Here is a 21,830-nt window from a genome sequence, read left to right as displayed (position 1 = left end):
GCTTCAAACTTTTCTTCTGCAGCTTCTTCACCTCTCAGCCTTCATAGAATTGAAGAGAGTTAGGGCCTTGCTCTGGATTAGGCTTTGGCTTAAGGGAATGTTGTGGCGGTTTGATCTTCTATCCAGACCACTAAAACTTCTCCATATCAGCAATAAGGCTGTTTCGCATTCTTATCATTCGTGTGTTCACTGGAATAGCACTTTTAATTTCCTTCAAGAACTTTTCCTTTGCATTCACAACTTGGCTAACTGTTTGGCGCAAGAGGCCTAGCTTTCGGCCTGTCTCGGCTTTTGACATGCCTTCCTCCCTAAGCTTAATCATTTCTAGCTTTTGATTTAAAGTGAGAGACGTGTGACTATTCCTTTCACATGAACACTTAGAAGCCATTGTAGGGTTATTAATTGGCCTAATTTCAATATTGTTGTGTCTCAGGTAATAGGGAGGCCCGAGGAGAGGGAGAGATGGGGGAACGGCCGGTCGGTGGAGCAGTCAGAACACACACGACATTTATTGATTAAGTTTGCTGTCTTGTATGGGCGTGGTTCATGGCGCCCCAAAACAATTACAATAGTAACATCAAAGATCACAGATCACCATAACAAATATAATAATAAAGAAAAAGTTTGAAATATTGCAAGAATTACCAAAATGTGACACAGACACGAAATGAGCAAATGCTATTGGAAAAATGGCGCTGATAGACTTGCTCGATGCAGGGTTGCCACAAACCTTCAATTTGTAAAAAACACAATATCTGCAAAGCGCAATAAAGCGAAGCGCAATAAAACGAGGTATGCCTGTATTACCATTGTTCCTTATCACCCCAGGTGGTGCTAGGGAGAAAAGGGCTCTATTTGCTGTTGATCTTCCTTGGTGAGTTTATAGGCAGCCACCAGGTCCCCCTCAGCCTCCTCTTGCTGAGGCTGAACAGGTTCAGGTCCCTCAGTCTCTCCTCATAGGGCCTGTCCTGCTGCCCTCTCTGCAGGCTGGCCACATCCCTCTTGAAGTGTAGTGCCCAGTACTGGATGCAGTACTCCAACTGCGGCCTGACCAATGTCGCGTAGAGGGGGAGGATCACCTCTCTGGACTGGCTTGAGATGCATCTTTGGGTGCATGACAAGGTATGGCTGGCCTTGCTGGCTCTGGTCTGGCATTGGCGGCTCATGTTCATCTTGGAGTCATTATTGACTCCAAGATCCCATTCTGCCTCTGTGCTTTCAAGAGGGGAACTCCCCAGTCTGTATGTATGCTGTAGAGTCCTTCTCCCAAGGTGCAGCACCCTGCATTTGTCTACATTGAACCCCATCCTATTCTCATCTGCCCACTTCTGTAGTCTCTCTAAATCTAGTTGCAGCCTCTCTCTCCCTTCAGGTGTGTCCACCTTGCCCCATATCTTAGTGTCACCAGCAAACTTGGACAGCGTGCTTTCAACCCCCTCGTCCAATCCACTGATGAAGATGTTAAACAGTGCGGGCCTGAGGACTGAGCCCTGGGGTACCCCACTGCTCACATCTCACCAGGTTGAGTACAACCCGTCCACCACTACTCTCTGGGTGCACTCCATCAGCCAATTTTTTACCCATCCAACTGTGTAGGCATCAATGCCACAGTCGCTTAATTTATTGATGAGGTTGGGGTAAGAGACAGTGTCAAAGGCCTTCTTGAAGTCTAGAAAGACTACGCCCATGGTGACACCATCATCCAAGGATTTAGTCACCTGGTCATAAAATGCAACCAGGTCGGTCAGGCAGGACCTGCCTTTGAACCCATGCTGATTGCCCCTGAGCATGATCTCCCTTGCTGGCCCCCCACAGATGTGCTCCTTGATGATTCTCTCCAAGATCTTCCTGAGCACCGAGGCAAGGCTTAGAGGCCTATAATTACCTGGGTCCTCCCTCTTCCCTTTCTTCAAAATTGGGACCATGTTAGCCAGTTTCCAGTTACCCAGCACCTGGCCAGATGACCACCAATGCTCATATAGTTGGGCCAAGGGCTTCACAGTGACCCCTGCCAGCTCCCTCAACACCTTTGGGTGGAGGGCATCTGGACCTGCAGATTTTAAAAATGTCTAGCCCTTCCAGAAGATCCCTAACTACGTCTGTGCTGACTAAAGGCCTGACAGAGCTATTCCTGAGATTTGTCCCAACCTCTGGTAGGTGGGATGTCCCAGTCCCTGTTCAAGAAAACAGAGGCAAAGCAACTGTTAAAAATATCAGCTTTCTTGTCTGGTGTAGCCACAAGATTACTGTTTTTATCTTGCAGGGGCCCTATGTTGGTGTATTAGGTCTAAGAACACTGAGAACTTCTGTGGTATATGAACTTCTAGTAATCCAGGGTTACAACCGCATGGAAAGACTGAAGTATACAGAGTGTGGATGGGACCTTTGGGTAACTAAGTTGCTAAAATTTGCCAAGAGAACTGCAGGCCAACAGGGTAATGTGGGAAAAGTTGCTTTACTGTATCAAAGCTTCAATCTTCTTTTTTTTTTTTTTAAATGATTAATTATTTAGAATTGTCAGTTTCAACAATAATAATTCACTTGGAAAAGAACCCAGGACCTAAAAAAGCTAATCACTGAAGTGGGACTTTCCTGAAAACACTTTATATATCGTAAATGAGTTATGTGATAAACAAAGATATCGCTGAGGTTCCTTTTTTCTCCATATTGTAAGTAAAGATGGGCCACAAGATACATTCAGAGACTGAACTCCATTCTAGAAAGAAGGGCTCTGTCTGAGCAGCTAGAACCCTGGGTGACCTCTGCTTGGAACCAGCTCTCCAACTTTTACCTTTGGAAAAAATGAGATCTGTGATTTTATGATCGAAAGCAATATTTGATTTTAAAATTTGAATAAAAAATATTTTAATGGGTGTTGATGTGAGCCTTTAGTTCTGCCTTTTCAGTAAATACATAGGTCAGATCTGGAGCTCTAATTCAGGTCGTCTTTTTCCAATGGAAAGCCCATGTATTTGGATCAGGGGTGTCAGAGATATGGCACTATCATCTGCCCCACAGTGCTGCCTGTGTGGCTCGGACTGTTACTATGTGCCACGTGAAGCACATGCTGGCCTTACATGCTGCATGTGATTCACAGAAACAGTCTGGCATGCACTCACGAGCAATATGTAGGGGGCGTAGAGGGGTTCCCGTGCACCCTTGAGACCACCAGTGCACCTCCTCCTTGTTTAGCCAATGGGCAGGCGGAAGCATCAGTGCCCCCCTGCAAGTGCCAGCTGGGGAGCGGGGCTGCCAGCAAAAGCGGCCATGGGACTTCTGGAAATGGTGCGGCTACTTTCATGGTGAGTGAGATTGGCCGTGGGGGACCCCCTTCCTGCCCCAGTCAGTGGGATCAGTCACTGACTGGTGTTAGGGGGGGCACATGCCCGACCCCCTGACTCAAGAGGCACCAGAAGCCCATGCGTGCACTGCACATGGTGTGTAGGCCTAAACCCAGCACGTGCACTGCATGTAGCAAATGGGGCCTGTCTGGCATATGTGCTGGATATGGTGCCTGCCCTTGACTGGCCCTACATGCTAGATCCAGGTCTGATCCAGACTAGGCCCACAGATCAGCCCCATGTTCTGGAACCAGCATGCAGGGCTGGTCTGGACAGGCATGATGTTCAGCACGCACTTCAGACTGGCCCTATGTGCCAGATGTGATTCACAGGACTGGAACCAGTGTGCACACTGAATGCAGTATGAAAGGCTGGTCCTGGGTACATGCTTCACATAGTACCCAGGGCCCATCTTTGATATGGCCTAAGGACCAGCCTTACACCCCTTATCCAGCATAGGCAAGTGGTGTCTCCTGACTCGGGGGGGGGGGAGGGGTGCTTGCCCCCCAAGCGGCCAGTCAGTGACCAAGGGAGAGGGGGTCCTCCTACAGCCGATCACACCAACTTGGAAGTGCCAGCAGTGCTTCTTAAAGTGGTTAAAGGATACAGAACAACATATAATTGAACCCTATGTGATTAAATTAAACCATAATGAGCAAGTTCTTTTGGACCCTCAGCAATCAAGGAAATTCAAATACACTGAAGGGGTTTGAACTTATCTGCTAGTGTTCCAAAGTGCGCTCCTTTTGTATTGGCAAGCCATCAAGGTTGGAGGTGTTGGCTGGATTTATGGTGTATTAAAACTATGCAGGTGTATACCCACAGGCAAAGAAGAGATATTGTGACAACTGGCCAGAGTGGAGCTGAATTAGAAGCAGTGGTTTTGAACGGTATTAACATTAAGTTTTAGCTAATAAAGTAGGATATGCTACAGCTGAGATGCAAATAATTGGGAAACCCTTAATGAGTTCATTATCACATCTGGAAATTGGGGAACAGCTAGTGGGAGACATCCTGCTGGTACTCCAAAAAATTGAAGAAGGCGACCACCAAATTATAGTTGCAGCAATTGATAAATTAATTCAGTACCATGTTTCTCTAGCCTTGGTCTGCACACAGGCTCAAGCTTTAAGCCAAACCATAGTCACTCAGATCATCTGCTCTGGCCTTCAGGGCCACTTGCCAATAAAGCTTAAAACGTGTTTGAAACAATCCCACTCAAGGAGAAAAAGACCTTTCCAGGTGGTGGAAATTAGTTTATTTTATCTATAGTGAATCAAAACAACAAATTGTGTCTCATATGGTTACTGTTAATGCCAGTTCTCATATCACCATATATCCACTGGTATCTGTGGGTCTTGGAGTGAGTAAAGGTGTTGTGATGTACTCCCATGACCATCATCAGTGGGCATTTAAAAAGCAAAGAAAATGGAGGACAATTAATATTAAGGGATGTTTAATTCATGAAAATGTGGAATATGTGTATGGGGACCAGACTCTTCAGGTACAAGATTAATGCCTGTATGAACAATACAAAGTCCAGCACTGCACCTTTGATTTAGTGAGTGAAAACCAATCTGTTGTAGCATATGCTTGAAAGGGATGTGTTTGTGTATGTACTCATTTCCCATATGTTTTGATTTAACTAAGAAATTTTTTATTTGATAGTGTTTTCTGTCAATCAATGTTTTTGTAATATTTCATCAGTTAGTGGTTGTGATTTTATGTATTTTGTGCCCCAGTGGACTGTTCAGTCTATCCAAGCTGAACTATGGCTATATCAGGATATAACCCCAGTGCAGATGGGATTGTATTTGCCACTTTTGCAACAAGTTTTGTCTCACTCTGATCTATACACTGTACTCCAATCTGTTAAGAAATACAATCAAGAAACTGTGGTTCAAATCAAACATAACGGGGAAAAAAAAAAGGACTGACAGTACTAAAAAAGGTCCAGAATGCTGGACAGCATTCTCGGTGGGAAACTTCAGGATTTTTTAATCGATATTGCATCCTATTGTTATTTTGCTTTTTGTGCAAATAATATTGCTTGTGTTCATGATTTTATTGTGTTGGAAAATGAAAAGGTTATATATTAGACTAAAACACTATTGAGCTCAGCAGCTGCAAGGATTATATTATGACAAGCTCCTTCAGTAAGCAGAATGTCAGGCAAGCCTGGGGTAAAACGATCACTCGCTGCGTGAAAAGCTCGGCTGATGGTTGCAGCCCATACAGGCCTTGAGCAGCAGGGGCACAGTTTCATTACCAGACTGACTTCCATGCAGTGATGGAATAGGTGAACTTAGCCATGAAGGAGGGGATTGTTAGGGTAGCTTGTCATATTTTATGCTTTAAAGTTGTACCTGTTTATAGAGTGGTGAATAATAGCATTGTTTAAAGTTTTCTTTTATATTCAGGTTAAAGTTCTGTATAGCCTCACTGTTACCTGACCTTTTCACTTTGCTGGTGTTTGCAATATCAGCTGGCCTTGTTTCTTGCAAGCAGCTTATGGCCTCGAGTTTGCTCTCATGATGTTTCTTTCATTTTTCTATCACCGTGAGAAGTTTTTCTAACATAATATAGTAATAGTTTTGTTACTAGCTCAGATGAACTGAACTTGGCACTAACCAGCTGAATCAGAGGGATGAAATGATTGTATATGTTAATGAATGGTGATAAAGGAGACAAATGGACAATGCTTAAAGTAAGACACCGAAAAAGGCCAAATTAAGAGGTGTGCTCGTAAAGGGGCTGTTGAAAAAAGGAATATGCTGACAGGATAAAATATGAACAATATGCTGACTGCAGAGAGACCAATCCGAAAGCAAGAAGTCATCAAAGGAGTCAAGTTAAAGAAAAGCATAAAAGGGGGAAGCAAGAAAGTTAAGTGTGTTGTCGCCATCATAAATTTTCATCATGAATCCAGTTTTCAACACCTGTCTGGATTGTCCCAGCCAACGACACACCTTTTGCTTCAGGGACCGAGTGGCCATCTTCTCTGTGAAGTGAAGTAACATCTGGGATTGGGTGAGATCATTGTACTAGTGTTTTTCTCTCTCTGAACATAGAAACTGCTCAGATAATACTTGTTGTACTAATGAAATTAGACTTCGTTTTTAGGACACTTACGTTGTCTGTGTTCATATTTCACGTTCCAGTTAAGGGTTAATTGTGATTTTAATGATCCCTAAACACTATCTGCTAGTCAGTGATGTGAACACCCTTGTGGCCGATCATGCTGACCAGTGGAGGGGCGATCACGCCAACCCGGAAGTGCCAGCGGCTCTTCTCCTGGTTTCCCCACTACCCGGCCAGTGCTGTCAGGGGGGACGCTAGCACTTCCACCTGTCCCCCATGCCTGTCGCCTAAGCGGGGAATGCTGGCTGTTAGGGGGTGCACCAACACTCTCAGGGGGTGTGCACGCACCCCTGTGCGCCCCCTGTGCATCACCACTGTATCCATCCCATGTGGCCAGATGAGTTTGACACCCCTGACTGATACATTGCAAAATGGAACTCATTTGCAATCTGCTGTCTCTTATAGCAGGGGTGTGAGGGGATGGGGGTGCGTCACTTACCGTGAGTCCCCCTATCCCCGGACGGCCCCTGGAGAGGAGGGGGTACGTGATGGGCTGTTCCTGCTTCCGCCGATCTCGCCTGCCACGACTTGCTGGAATATGGGGGTTCACCCGTACGGGGAAGCTGGCGGTCCAAATGGGGTACCCCATCTCCAAGGTCCAGGGGTCCTGAGGGCTCCTCCTCCCCTACACCCTCACCCGGTCCTCCGGGGTGTGCCTCCGTTAGGGGCTCCCTTGCCTGAGTCCTAGTCCTGCAGTGGGGGGGGGTACCCTCGCACTGCCGGACCCACGCCAGGAGTCTTCGCAGCACCTAGTCTCCCTGGTGCCGATCACTCCTATAGTCCTGGGGTGTATTTACCCCCTTGGGGTTAACTCACTAGACCTGGGGGGGGGCTACCAGGCCTGTCTCCCTGCCCGCGGGTCTTCTTCCGCGGCCAGATGGCCCGCAGCCATCGGAGAAGGGTCCCTCCGTCCGAGCCTCCCTTCCCGCTTTCCTCCGGCGGGACGGCCGCCGGCCCCCTGGTTACCTTTGGCTCATCGAGGGTCACGGAGGCCTCTGGCTCCACAGCTCCCTGCCTCGCTGGCTCCTGCGGGGCAGTCCGGGGCTTCGCAGTTCTCCGGGCCGCTGCCACTGCCTCCTGCCGCGTGGCTCCCGGCTTCGCGCCTCCCGGACCCGCCGCTTCCGGATCCACGGCTCCTGGCCTTGCCGCCGGCGGCTCCTGCCACATGGCTCCCGGCTCTGCGGCTCCCGGCTCTGCGGCTCCCGGCTCTGCAGCTCCCGGCTCTGCAGCTCCCGGCTCCGCCGCTCCCGGGGCAGGCTCCCGCTGGAGCCTCCGTCCTGCCTTCCTTGGGGTAGGTGGGCTCCTTTTATTCTCCCGGGCCGGTCCCGCGCCGGCCCGGCCCGAGTTCCGGGAAGCGTTCAGCTCCCGGCCAGACTTCCGGGTCAGGTCCCGGAAGTTGGCCGGAACCCCGGGATTTCCCGCTCGACCCTGGCTCCTAGGGGACCTGGCCCCCTCACAAGGGGTCTTCAACCTCCAGCCCATGGGCCAAATACAGCCTGTGGAGCCCTAGGTGTCTGGCTGCAGGGCTCCCCACATATCGGGAAATTTGGCTGCAGGAGAGGGGTGGCAGTAAATATGGCCACCCTCCTCTGCTGCCAAATTTCCAAACCCCTCCCACCATGCAGCAGGTTAGAGCTAGGTCATGCCCTCTCCCCCCATCTTCATGGGTGGCTGAAGCCAGGCCACACCCCTTCCTCCAGGCTGGATGGGGCTGAGCCATGCCTCCTTTGCCCCATAGGGTTAGGTTGGGGCTGGCTCAAGACCCCTTCACTCCTCCATGGAATTGGGTCAAGCTCCTATCCTCTGTGGGGCTGGGATGGGGCTGAGCCATGCCCTACCCTTCCCACCACCATCGCCACAGGGCCATGTTAGAATCAGGATGTCCCCTGTTCCCCTCTGCGTGGCTGGATGTGGCCCTGTACCAAATCAGGATCATAATCTGGATGCAGCCCATGGATGGCTTCAGCACTATCCAAAAAGGTTGAGAGCCACTGACTTGCAACGTTCCTGCTAGATTACATGGGAGAATGAATGGATGCAGTATGCCAGAACTGAGTTGTTTTGACAGAGCTGTTTAGGGAGGACTTTAGAGCACCTGCTTAGCCTTTGAATCACTGTAGTCCAGTGCTGCTCAAACTTTTTCCCTGGCAAGTCAGATGGGCAGTGCCCAATCCATCTACAGGCCAGATCCAGATGGTGGTCCAGTGCCTGAGGCAGGTGTGGCAGGCACCATCTGGCCATGTGGAGAGGGTGGGGGGTAGTCTGGCCCCAATCCAGCCACATAGTGGAAGGAGGCTTGGCCCAGTCACAACCTGGACTTTCAGGAAGGGGAAGGAGGCTAGACCTAGCCCCACAGGGAAAATGGGCATGGCCCAGTCCTGATCTAGCCATGTGAGGGAAGGGGCTTAGCCTGGTCCCACAGTGGGGACGGATGCATGGCTCAACCTCAGTCTAACTGTTCAGGGGAAAGGGACATGGCCTAGCCCCGATCCAACTGTTCTGGGGAGCTAGGGGAGTGGCCTGGGCTAACTGGCCACTCAGTGGGGAAAGAGACATAATTTATTACCAATCTGGCTATGTGGGGCTTAGGAATCTGGTAGAGGACTGAGGTGTCAGTCTTAATTGCCACTGCTCCCCCACCACCAAATTTGTCAACCTGTAAAAAGTCCTGTGGGCCAGATGCCATGGCTCTGTGGGCTGCATTAGGCCTGCAGGCTGGAGGTTCAGCACCCCTGCTCTAGTCAGTACCATTATTCTTCCATGTTAATTTATACAAGAATTCAGTCACAATGGGCATGTCTACATGTTCACTAATGTGCCATAATTATGGTGCATTAAGTTCAGTACCTGTGATTACAGCTACTACCTTAATGCACCTTAACTGGCACTACTATGCATTAGCACCGGCGCACACTTTTTTTTGTGACCCTAATGCTCAGTAGACTAATTCTGCTGCACATTAGCATGGGTTTTTTCCTGTCATGCTAATGCTTAGGAGAATTAGTCTGCTGTGCTTGAAGCATTTTGTGTAGACACGCCCAATGTGTCCTTGATTACAAGGTCTCTTGTGCAAAGGAAATAATTGGTTACTTTTGATACTTTGAGCAGATTTGCAATTTAGAAAATGATCTGCCATTTACTTTTTTTATTTTTGCATGCTGATTATATTTAACCACACCTGAACAGTTCTGTGGTAAGGAATAATTCAGAACAATAGACAAATTTTATTTAAAATTAAAATAGCTTAAATGCCTCTTTGGATAAGAGCAAATTATTCACCTATCCTTTCTGTAACGGCAGCATTTAATCAAGCATACACATTACTAATGTCCACTCTTCAGACAAATGAACTGTGTAACAATTCAAGCAAACATGTTCCAACTGTTCACACAAAGCATTGCATAAGTTGTGTATTGCATTTCCACAAAGCTTTCCCCGCAATTTGCTGCTGAGCACTATGCACATCACTTAGTTTCCCCAATTAAAAATCGCAAACAGAAAAAGCTTTCCAGCATTAACTGATCCGTGCTTTCTCAGAGATGTGCCTGGCCATTCCTGAAGCATGTGACTTTCCACATCATTCTGGTACAATATAAAGGCAGTGTAAATCACTGTCTCATTTTTCATACCTCAGCTTCCATGGTTCTAATTTTGTCATTAGAAGCGAAAGGTTAAAGGAGCCTAACTTTGCTTTCAAGTATATTTTAACCAATAAAGATGGATCTCCTTCATAGCAATGGTGTGCTTATAATTCAGCATTTACAGAATAATTACAGGGCCTACCAGGACTTTCTAAATTTCATGTCCCATGTTGGAGATCCTCGGAATATATTTTCAATTTACTTCCCGCTTTGGTTCCAGCTTAACCAAGTGGTTGGTACTAAAATGATATGGGTGGCAGTCATTGGGGATTGGTTCAACCTTATATTTAAATGGTAAGAAATTGTGATTCTTTTAAAATGTTGTATCTCTTATGATGCAGGTTTCTAGATGTCTCAAGATCATACTCCCTCCTGTTACATACAGATGTACTTTTGCCGTGTGTGTGTGCGTGCACACACACACACAAAGATTGAAAGTTCATTTTAATGGAACTATATCATATTTACGCAGCAATTTAGTAACAAGAACATTGTGTAATTTTTCTAGCAACATACATTTTCTATGTAGTATAAAGTGAATTAACGTGCTTTGTTTGGTTCATGTTACATTAGGACGTCTTTATTGTATTTATGTTTATACTGTTGTCTCTTTCATCAGGATTTTATTTGGCCATCGTCCCTATTGGTGGGTCCAAGAAACAATGATCTATCCCAATCAATCCAGCCCATGTCTTGAACAGTTTCCAATAACATGTGAAACTGGTCCAGGTAAGGCCTGTAGGCAGTTTACATTTTTCTAATGTTGAAAATAATATCTCAGGAAGCAGAAGCAGCAAAGATATTGATTATAATGTAAATTGATATAATTGATGGAAATCAAGTATCAGAATATGAGTGCCAGGGCTCAATGTCATAACAGCCTCAAAACACATCAGTGGAGCAATAAGAGGGCAACTCTGTATTAATTGTGACAGGTAGTCTATGAAGATCTCAGAATATCTAGTTCACGGACTGGAAAGAAATGTTATTTCACTGTCTTTAACCTATAGAGAGGCATCACTTTAAAATGGCAGTTATTAGAAGGATCAATACTAGATGGCTATTTTTTGAAAAAATACATCACAGCTCCAGAGCTGTTGATCCATGTTTGCTGTGATGACTTCTCCGAGGTAATTCTTTTCCAAATAACGTCAACTTGCAGTGAGGAGTTATACTAGCAGATTCATTGTGAATTAGCAGACTATCCGGATGCAATTTTGTCAGCAAAATAAGTGGGCCAGAGAACTATGTTGGTATCTAGAGATCTCCATTGCAAGATCAATCTGGATTAGGATAGGTGAATCCCAGGGAATTTGAGGTTTCTGAAATATTGCAATAATTTTTAGTGTTACAGGACTGGTACACATTTGTGATTTTTCCCCCCTTGGAACTTAAAACCTTAGTCCATAATTTCCTTTACATCCCAAATGATTCCATTTGAAAAACAGCAACCTCCAATCTAACTATTGTGTTACCTGTTACTATATTACCTGCTACCTACCTCTCTTCCCCAGAGCTGTAATCTGGCCCAAGAAGAGTACCCTAGATATATTTTTCCCCACACGGGATTGCTCATTCAATACCTTCTCTGCTTCTTTTGTCATATTCTCTCTTAACTGGAATGCAAATCTAATACCGCCCAAATCTCAAATGGACTTCAAATCCATGAAGTTTGAAATTAGTTAGCCAAAATCACCATTATCTTCTGAAGAGCAGATTTCACATGATTACACAGACATAATTCTGCCTCCTGAAATAATGGATTTTTCTACTATATGAGAAGCATGCAGTAAATGTAATTAATGTGCTTTGTATGCTGTCAGTGGACTGGCTTTCACATGGAATGCAGTTTCATTTCATTTTTATTAGCAAGACATTACATCATAACTTACTGTAATTTTGAGTAAGAGACTGGAGCAGTTCTGTCTGACTGGTAGTTTGCACTATCTGCTGTATATGAGGCTGTGCTATCAGCTTTTAGGGTTCTTCTTTGATTCAATCACAAATTCACTTGGAACCAAATTTAAGGTGCTGTACTCCCCCATCTCCTTGGCAATAATTTCAGAAGCGAGGGCACTTAGCACCTAATCAGTATTGCCAGATAGCAATCATTATGTTTCATTGCTATCTGATGTAACTGTAGGCTTCTTTCTTCCTGCATAAAAGGAGCCACTGCTGTTTTTACTCAAGATAGGCTTTTTGTCAAATGTATTATATAATTTTTTTAAATCTGAAGCTTAAATTAAAAGACTAAAGCAGCAGGTATTATACACTAACATGAACATTACAGAGGGGAAAAAAACATAAAATTGTGTAAAGCCACTGTAGCCAGCTCCATACTATCCTTTCACAGCCCTGTTCCCCCAGGGGAAGTCAGGAGCAGAGAGGTGTGTCAAAGGTGTGAAAATGAGGAAGCAAGAGTATATGGAGCTCACTGAACACCACCCAGTGGCTCATCCCAGCGGGGACCATTTTCAGCTGATACACACTGCAGTGGCCGTTAGGTTCTAGGTTTGATCTTCTGCATTGTAGCAGGAATGATGGTCAGTATAGGACCTTGCAAGGAACTGAAGAGGCATAACTCTTGTTTGCAAATCTGATGCAGGAGAGAATCTAGCATCTGGTAAGATAGGGAAAATTGCCACAATAACTTTATGAATTACTTCCCTAACATCATTCCAGCGGGTTTACTTTTATTGAGAGTCCCTCCATATGTGCCTAAAATTCTGTTCTTCTCCATATTGCCTACATTTATTTGAGCATTGATTCTGTTAGATCTGAAATATTATAAGATTTAAAATATATATTGAGTCTCCACATATAGCCTTTCTATGAAAGTGGTAAGTCATTTCAAAGATATTAAAACATTATTTCATGGTAAGGGATGTATTGATTTTTTTTCCCCCAAGACAATCTGTATTTTTTTTTATTTATTCATTCAACTTTTTGAGTATTGCATAAAGTAATCTCCTTTCCTCCAACATACAGGAAAATATTTCTTTTTTTATATCTGTTAGAGTCTACTAACAACATACTTGTTATTTACATTGTAGTGCTAATATTATTTATTTATTATAATATTAATATAAGTTGGAACTCTCTTACAATTGAGGCAATGGATAGAAAAGCAGTTTCAAAGGACTGACACCTAAAATTGCTCCAATGGGTTATTTTTCCTTTAAAAATGACTAGTAGAAGCAGATAATTGCCCACTGCTTCCTAATTACAATATGTATCTGTCTTTGATCCTTTAACTGTATTTCAGATCCTTGGTGACTTAGATCATAATCATAATACAACATGATTCTGTTTCTGTTTTGAAGAAAATCTCAGACTGGTGCAATATTTTAGGGAATGGCAGCCATCTCGACACCTAGCTAATCCTTGTGTGAGAATCTTGCATTACATGCCAAAATGTACTTTAATCAGGGCTCTGGTACTATTAATACCGTATCAAGTTAAAAAAGAGTTAATATTCTAGTACCATCATTTACTCTATTAGATGTGTTGCTGCTTCATATTATATCTGTAAATCTAGTCAGAGATGTCTCTAACCACTTTATTAGACAGCATAACCTGAGGCATATGGAACATTTAACATAGTCCTTGCAGCACCTTATTTTTTTAGCACAAAAGTATGTACATGCTCAAATATGTCTATTTTTCATATATCCTTTAGGTTTTTAGAAAGGCAAAGGGAGTTTAAGTTGTATAGCTCTGATAATTTTATCATTCTACTAATTTGTAAATAACAGTGAAAACCTTCTGTTTCATAAGGTTTCTTTTGTCCAAATCCAATTCAGAAATAAAAATCAGAAATAAAAAATTAGATATTTTTAACATCATTTCCTCTCAACGTGGTAAGTCATGTTAATGTAAGGTTGGGAAATTATCTGCTACTCTCCTAATTCAAGCTCTGAATTGTCTATGAATGATTTTTCTGAACAGTTCATGTACGCAGGATGCCCAGACCTATCTTTTAAGAAGCCAACAAGGTTTCGGTAGGATTTTTTATGTTTACTCTTTTTGAATTATTATTTGAAGAATTACCAAGGGTTATTTTTCTATATTCCAAATTTCTATTTGTGACTTTTGAGTTAAAATATTCTTTTTTGTTTTTGATAGGAAGCCCCTCTGGCCATGCAATGGGATCTTCTTGTGTCTGGTATGTAATGGTGACAGCAGCCCTTAGTTACACAGTAGGACAGACAAGTAAATCAGCAATTACCATGTACAGGTCAGTGCTTTCTGCTATTCTAAAACCTATATTTGATAGATGGAAGTGGGGTTGATTAATGTTATTACAGGAAATATTTGTAATACCTCTTTTTCCCAGTTAGCTTTGAGTTTTTAAAATGTCTTTATTCCGATTGGTTTCAGCAAAAAAAACAGAATGCAGAGAAGATTAATATTTTCCTTTAGGGTAACATCTTATTCTGTCCCTGCCATTGCATTAAGATAGGTATATTATTTGCTCCTACTCAAGGCTGTGGGAGCAGCATCAGTTTGATAATATTGGAAGTCCTGATTTACATTCACTTTCTCTTTTCTTTTGATCTATCAGTTTAATGCATTAAATATGCCCCTTTGGGAGCAGTCCCTCATGTCTGGTTATGAAGAAAATGCACATAATATTTCCACAATTCCCCACAATTGATATGTTGTGTTGTTATATGTGAAGGTTTAAGATTGCCTCTGTCGTTGTCCTCCTTACCAAAGTTAAAATGGTTGTTATCCTAGTGAGTGAACCTTTTGACTACATTAATGATTTTTTCAGTTTTAATAGGCCTTCATGATGACAAACATAGAAAATACATGTCGTTTTAACTTTCCATTGATGTCTAACAGCTGAAATAAAGGATCTAATTCTACATCTTAATATATTCAGGTCTTCTTCAGTCCTTAATCAAGCAAAATTTCTATTGAAGTAAATGGAATTGCCAGATCAAACACTTTTACTGTCAGCATCACTTCAGTGGTTCCAGTTTTTAATAATCTCTATAAATTTTTTGAACTTGTAACTGTGATGGCTAAAAATAAAGGGTTAGGAAGGAAGAAATCTATGAAATATGTTTAGGATGCTTGTATTTCATACAAAAAATAAAAATCTTATGTAAGTTCTTTCTTCTCACAGAATGACCTGGTCATTCCTTTGGAGTGTTTTTTGGATTATTCAGATCAGTGTGTGTATCTCTAGAGTGTTCATAGCAACGCATTTCCCACATCAAGTTATTTTTGGAGTAATGGCTGGTAATGTTGATTATATTTTTTTTTCTACTCAGTGTATACCAAATCTAAAAATGTGTTTTAAGGTTTCCAAAACCAGACGCATTTAAATGGGATTTTAATAGTAATAACCAAACTGTGTCTGTAGAGCTACACAATTCTCTGGGACAAGTCACTTTGAAAACTTTAGCCCTGCCTAAATCGCATTTTTTAAATTGGCTTAGGCACTGTACATGTGGACTGGCTGTACATGTGCTTGGAGGTGGGAGATGGGGGGCATTTTAATTAAACCATTTCCCAATCAGCTGCTTTAATTAAAATGCCTCACTGTCACATGTATTAAGCCCCCATATGTTTAAAAATGGCTGCAGGATGCTTTATCTAAACCTCATTCGACAAGATTGAGTTAAAGAACCCTGTGGTCATTTACAAATGTGCAGAGGCTTAGTGTGCTAATTACAATACCAATGAGCACGTTTATAGGCAGTCTTAGGAGCCTGAGTTGCATTGACTTGCAGTGAGTCCTAGACTTCTACCATTTATACACTTTCTCCAGAAGTGGGGCAGGGGGCTGCTTTAATTAGAGGGGCTCTGAGAGCCCCTCTAGTTAAATGCCCAGAACATCTCATGTATCAGTATCTTCATGCTTCAAAATGGTGGCAGGGGCACCTTATCTAAAGCTCATTGAATGTCACCTCTGCCACCATATTGAAATGGGGATGCTGATATACAAGATGCAGGAGGCTGCTGGAGCAAAGTAATTGCCACACTCCAACATGCTGGAATTACAGCACATCAGAGCAGCCTTCCTGCTCATGAATAGGCACCCCTAGATACCAATCTGAATTTAAGACATTCATTTAAGACATTCTACAAATATTCATTTTAGGCTATATCTGATCTTGGAGAGAGTGCATAGAGCTTTGAGCCCAAGTGCTGTTCCTTTCCCAAGCAATTTTTCTTGCAGAAATCAGCACAGATAGTATTGATTAAATAGTTTGAAGCCCATCTCTGTTCCTCTTCACACCCAGGAATGGGTGAAAGGAAGGAGGAGTGAGAGCGTTGAGAAATATCTCACCCTCTTCCAAACTTAGAAAAGGAGAAGGAATGTTCTTGGCATATGGGAGATAGAATAAAGGCTTCATTGTAAGCACGTTGTGATCACAAGTACAAGAGAGAGAAGATAGGAGGTAGGGTAATTTGATTAAGCACTGACCATAGTGATAAAGTCCCCCTGCTGGCCAACTGAAGATAAAATAAGGTTAAAGACAGAAAGGCAAAATCAATATTGTGGCTGAGCAGGCTTGAATACATTGGGCCAAATGAAATAAATGCCAAAACAAATAGAGCAATGAGTTAATAATGTTTAAGACCTACAATTAATAATACTTGGGTCACTGGAACTGATTCCCTATTGGTTTATGCTGATCACATTGCCCTAGTGTCACTTGAGTCATTTTTTGCCATTCAGGATCTCTGTGACTGGTTCCTCTATGAGAACAGGGTTTGGTCAGAAACATAGGGATGATAAATCATGTTTCTCTGTGGAACAAGATTTGGCAGGAGAAGCCACAAGAAATAAAGGAAGACAGGCTTGATTCCTTATAGGAGCAGGGAGTTGCAATCTGTGTCATGGAACAGCCTCTGAGGATAGGCTTTTCTAGGGAAGGACACCTCTAGTTGATATCTGTTATTCCACAAGATTTCTGCTAGGAGATACTTTGGGAGCTGTAATGAAAAAGGGCATTGACTATGTGTTGTAGCAAATTTTTACATCCTTTATAGGCAGACTTTTTATTGCAAATACAAAACCAGTATTCAGACATAAGAGGAAGAATATGGCTTGTTTGGATGTGTTAATGAAGTTTAGTGAGTGGAAACTACAGACCTTTTTCTGAAAAATTGGTTCTTGACATTTACAGAAAGAAGTGGACCCATTATTTTTAACTGGTGGGTTTGGAGAGGAATAAGATTTTGCAGTGTGGTTTGAAGTGGTAAAAAGTGTGTATATATATAAAGACATGAGTATAGATAGATATTATTACCACACATGTGAAAATATGTAAAATATTTATCTTTATAAAGTGGTTGAATTCTAGTTTTAAAACTATATCCTAGAAGGTATAGCTTCTGGTATGTCCAAGACAGAGTATAGCTCCTAATACAGTACTGCATTTCTAATTCACAGGAATGTTGGTGGCAGAAGCATTTGAACATACCCCTGCTATTCAGACAGCAAGTTTGAGAATGTACATCAAGATAAATCTGTTTCTATTTATTTCTGCTCTTGGCTTTTATCTGATTCTCAAACTCATTGATATTGACCTTCTGTGGTCTGTTCCAAAGGCAAAGAAATGGTGCGCCAATCCGGACTGGATAAACATTGACACAACTCCATTTGCTGGACTCGTGAGAAATTTGGGTGCACTCTTTGGGCTAGGTCTTGGCATTAATTCTGAAATGTTCATCAGGAGCTGCAAAGGTAAAAATGGATATAAGATAAGTTTCAGAATATTGTGTATTGCTGCTTCTTTAGCTATACTGCAGCTGTATGATTTTATCAAGATACCCACACACACTGAGTATTTGTTTTATGTTCTATCTTTCTGTAAAAGTGCAGCCATTCCGCTAACTGTTGTTGCTTTGGTTCCATACTGCATACATTTGTTAATGAAGCCAACTGAAAAAAAGCTGAACTAAATGTACATTCTGAATGATCTGAAAATATAAGGGTGCTTCTGGATACAAGCAGTGTCCTATGAGCCACTTCAAACATGATCACTTTACTACTTCATTATGAATGCTGGTGGATGCCAGTACATATTTGATGTTTTCCTTCTGTGTCCCACACTCAAAAGCAGCATAGCCAGGAATGATATTGTTATGTTAGGAACACTGATTAGCTATCACTAGGACTTCATTCTCAGAATGTATTACGGCATGGTTTTACAGTATTATCATATAGTATCCTGATATCACTGTGGGTATGTCACTGCTTGGATGTGGGTTTGGTTTTGCCAAAGCTTTGTGGGTCTTTAGTTATCCTTCTTCAACTAGATGGCGCTTCATTTTCTGAGTGTACATAGTGTCATTGCACTTCCCATTTTATGTATATGAATACTGTATGTTAATCTGCTAGAAAAAGATGTGTTATAAAATCACACTTAGCTGCACAAATACAACCATACACCAGGGTAAAGTTCTACATACTTTGCCAGTAACATTAAAAGGTTGTGTTTAGATTTTACTTACAGTGCTTCCTGTGTAAAGCATCTTATGCTTATTCTTTCCTGACTCAATTTATTATTTAAAAGATCAGTCTGGAACAATTTAATTTAGACCTGCTGATTTTATTTCTAGGTTATATACTATTTCATTTATGTAATTTTTTCATATGTTCTTTAAAAAAAATCTATTGCAAGATATTGAACGCTAAATTATTACATATTTAACTTTGTGGAAACTCCTGAATGTGGTATATTAAATCTGTGTTGTTGGCCTATATATCTACACAGAATTAAGCAGTAAAATTCAATTAATCTCAGTCACACTTTAAAGAATATTGTACATGTTTCTGTCTTTTAAATAAGTCTAATAATCTAATTTTACAAACCAGAATTATCAGTGACACTAGTCAAGATAATTCTATGTTAGTGATGAAAAAGAAATAATTGTAATATGTTAAATGTAACATTCAAATATGAACTGTGCTGCTTAACCTGATGCTGCCAATTATATTCCCTTTATGTATTATAATGCATCTCATATTGCATATGGCTTTAAATAGTTCATAATCCATGTAATTCCTGTATCTGATGCCGTCTGTTTGCTGAGCTGAGCAATATAATGTTGATGCCACCTTAATACTGACAACTTATTGTAACTATGCCAGCCTTAAACTTTAAAACTTATAGGGCTTTGCAGGTGCTACCCAATCTATGATATTGTGGCAGTGAGGTTACCCAGGTACAGCTGAAAGGATGGTCTGCAGACCTCCACTTATTTGTATGATGAATGAAATGGAAGATTCTGGCTTGTCTGGGGCAAAACAAAAGACAGCTTTGGGTTGGCCCTTGGCTGTTGAGAGTGGTCAAAACTCAAAAGACTGGCAAAGATAAAACTAGTTTCCTTATTTTAAAATCACTCTGGATTAAAACCCCTTTGATGGAACACTTTCCTCTACACAGCTGCAGGAAACAGTGTGTTCAGATAATCCATGTACTATGAAAGAATGAATAAAAACGTCAGTATCAGATGTGTAAATAGTAACATCTAGGCAGAACATTCACCTTCTGCTCCTGGCAGTGAGGATACTCAGCAACTCACAGTGGGCTAGCCAAGGAGCCATTGACCCTAAAAAGAGCTTTACTATTTGCTGGTATGGTCATATGAAACACTGACCATTGGCCTCCTTGGTACAATGTTGGGTTGGCAATTTATGGCTTGCAAGCTGAATCTTACCCAACCTATGACTGGAGAGGTCTGATCTGGCACAGAGAATTAGGATTTTGTGAAGTGGGCCCTATTTGATTCGGATTCGGCCCAAATCAGGGACCGTGATTCAATTTACTGATTTGGATCGCTGTCCCTGATTCGATTCAGTTGAATCCGAATCTAAAGATTCGATGTTGCTTTGGAGAATCAGCGATTCACAGACACAGCTTTAAAAAAGTTTTCTACATACCTTGAGGTAGCAGATGTGGCTCATGATTGCTGCAATGCTGGGGAGCATGGAGCATCCCATGGGAGTGGCAGGAGGGGTCCTCCATGTGCTCGGTGGCGAACCCGGAAGTGGACTGGAAGTACTTCTGGTCTACTTCTGGATCTGCCAAGGAGTGCACTGGGGGGTCCCCCTGAGCCTCCCAGGCTCGGCAGTCAGCCACAGGAGGACCCTGGGTGCCCCTCTGACCCAGAAGGCACCAGTTGCCGAGCTGGGGGAGGTGCAGGGGGCCCCCTGCGCACTCCCAGGTGGACCTGGAAGTGGACCGGAAGTGCCTCTGGTCCACTTCCAGGTCTGTTGCTGAGTGTGCTGGGGAGTCCCCCTGTGCTTCTGTGGGACACTCCATCTGCCCCAGAATCACAGCACTCACGAGCCCCTGCTGCCTAGAGGTTTATAGAAAAAACATTTAAAGCTGTGTCTATGTCCAAATCACTGAATCTTCTGAATATCTCTGATTTGATTCGGAGAGATTAAAGAGTCCTCGGATTCGAATTGGATTCAGAGATTTCGACACCGAATTGGGCCAAATCTCTGCCAAATCAAATCAGGGACTGAAGCTTCACACAGCCCTACAGAGAATCAGTGGTACAAGGCCTGGGTTTCCCTTGTTGCAGGGGTGTCAGATTAGTGCAAGTAGCTGGCTGCTGGGAGAGGTAGGTAGAGACTTCCAGCACACAGCCACAGCCAGGTTCCAAACTCCAGTCCATACCAGCAAAAGGCTGCTGACCCCCAGTATAATGCACAAACTCTATGGACGCCTCTGGAATGTCATTCACAGAAAACTATGAATAGCAAAATTTAAGGAGAGGAGGAAGATCCACTAAATCCTGGGAGTTTGCACCTACTTCTCTAACTTCCCAGCAAAGTGCCCTACCCACAAGGCTGTGTGTGATAGACATCACCCATAAATCACCCTCTATCCCTCCTATTGAAGGTGGCTATTGGGCATCCAAGTGCAAAGCAGACTTGAGTCCAAAAGGAATGTAAACCAGAGGGATTGTAGCTCAGTGAGATGGCTGCTACTTTGAAAAGGACAGGGCCCTGAGGTCTAGCCTCATTAGTCACCAAAGACAGAAGCTATGCAACTGCTGCTTATCTGTTTTATCCCACAATTATTGAATGCAGAACCACCCTTGGGGCAGGACTCAGGACTAGAGCCCAAGTCCCCTACCTTGAGTGGGACAATGCCCATTTTAGTAAGCTCTATTCCTTCTGTTTTGCTCTCCTTCTGACCTCATTGATCTTCCCCCTCTGATGTCCAATGGCCCTGTTTCAGCAAAAGAGAGGGAGGGAACTCTGTTAATACCTAGCCCATTGCCTAGCAGTTAGGGTAATTTGCTAGCCAGTGGAAGACAACGGTTCAGGTACCCTCTAGAGGAGGAATGTGTACAATTAGGACAAATAACCTAACCACTACACTAAAACGTCCTGCTGGTCTTTTGTGAGTTGCAAGCGTATTCATGTTCCCTAAAGGTAGGTACCTATGTACTATTTAGCTGCCTAAAGAGGAGTTGGATTTAAGCCACAGTGTTAGAAGATGGTATTCAGGAATGTATATGACCAAGAAAACTTTCTGGTGTACTGCAGATACCTTCCTCTTTGTACCTATTTACATTAGCTCTTCACAATTACTAGCAAGCAGAGGCTGTGTCCATGACAGAAGCCTATCGTTTTCAGACATTTTTTGCATTCAGAAACTAGAATGTGGGATCTGTCACAGTAAAGTGAGACTTATCTTTGAACCTAATGTGCTCTTAAGGA

General features: G+C 42.9%; 1 protein-coding gene across 1 annotated transcript; it reads left to right on the top strand.

Annotated features, from left to right (window-relative positions):
* Nucleotides 1-10,199: 10,199 nt before the first annotated feature.
* G6PC2 (glucose-6-phosphatase catalytic subunit 2) lies at nucleotides 10,200-18,633 on the top strand. The gene is made up of 5 exons (XM_090041250.1): nucleotides 10,200-10,417; nucleotides 10,743-10,852; nucleotides 14,249-14,360; nucleotides 15,258-15,373; nucleotides 17,538-18,633. The coding sequence occupies exons 1-5, from the start codon at nucleotides 10,200-10,202 to the stop codon at nucleotides 18,047-18,049; spliced, it is 1,068 nt and encodes a 355-aa protein (XP_089897376.1). The 3' UTR covers nucleotides 18,050-18,633.
* The last annotated feature ends 3,197 nt before the right edge of the window (nucleotides 18,634-21,830 follow it).

Source organism: Crocodylus siamensis, chromosome 4 (assembly GCF_052110815.1).
Source record: "Crocodylus siamensis isolate JL-2025a chromosome 4, ASM5211081v1, whole genome shotgun sequence".
Taxonomy (NCBI): Eukaryota; Metazoa; Chordata; order Crocodylia; family Crocodylidae; genus Crocodylus; species Crocodylus siamensis.
This window is presented reverse-complemented; position numbering and strand designations above follow the sequence as displayed.

What these genes read in the sequence shown, in the direction of transcription:
- G6PC2 (XM_090041250.1), top strand. Translation starts at nt 10,200, where the DNA reads ATGGATCTCCTTCATAGCAATGGTGTGCTTATAATTCAGCATTTACAG. An exon ending in TTCAACCTTATATTTAAATG is followed by an intron (nt 10,418 to 10,742) that starts GTAAGAAATTGT and finishes CTCTTTCATCAG; the next exon opens with GATTTTATTTGGCCATCGTC. An exon ending in AACATGTGAAACTGGTCCAG is followed by an intron (nt 10,853 to 14,248) that starts GTAAGGCCTGTA and finishes TGTTTTTGATAG; the next exon opens with GAAGCCCCTCTGGCCATGCA.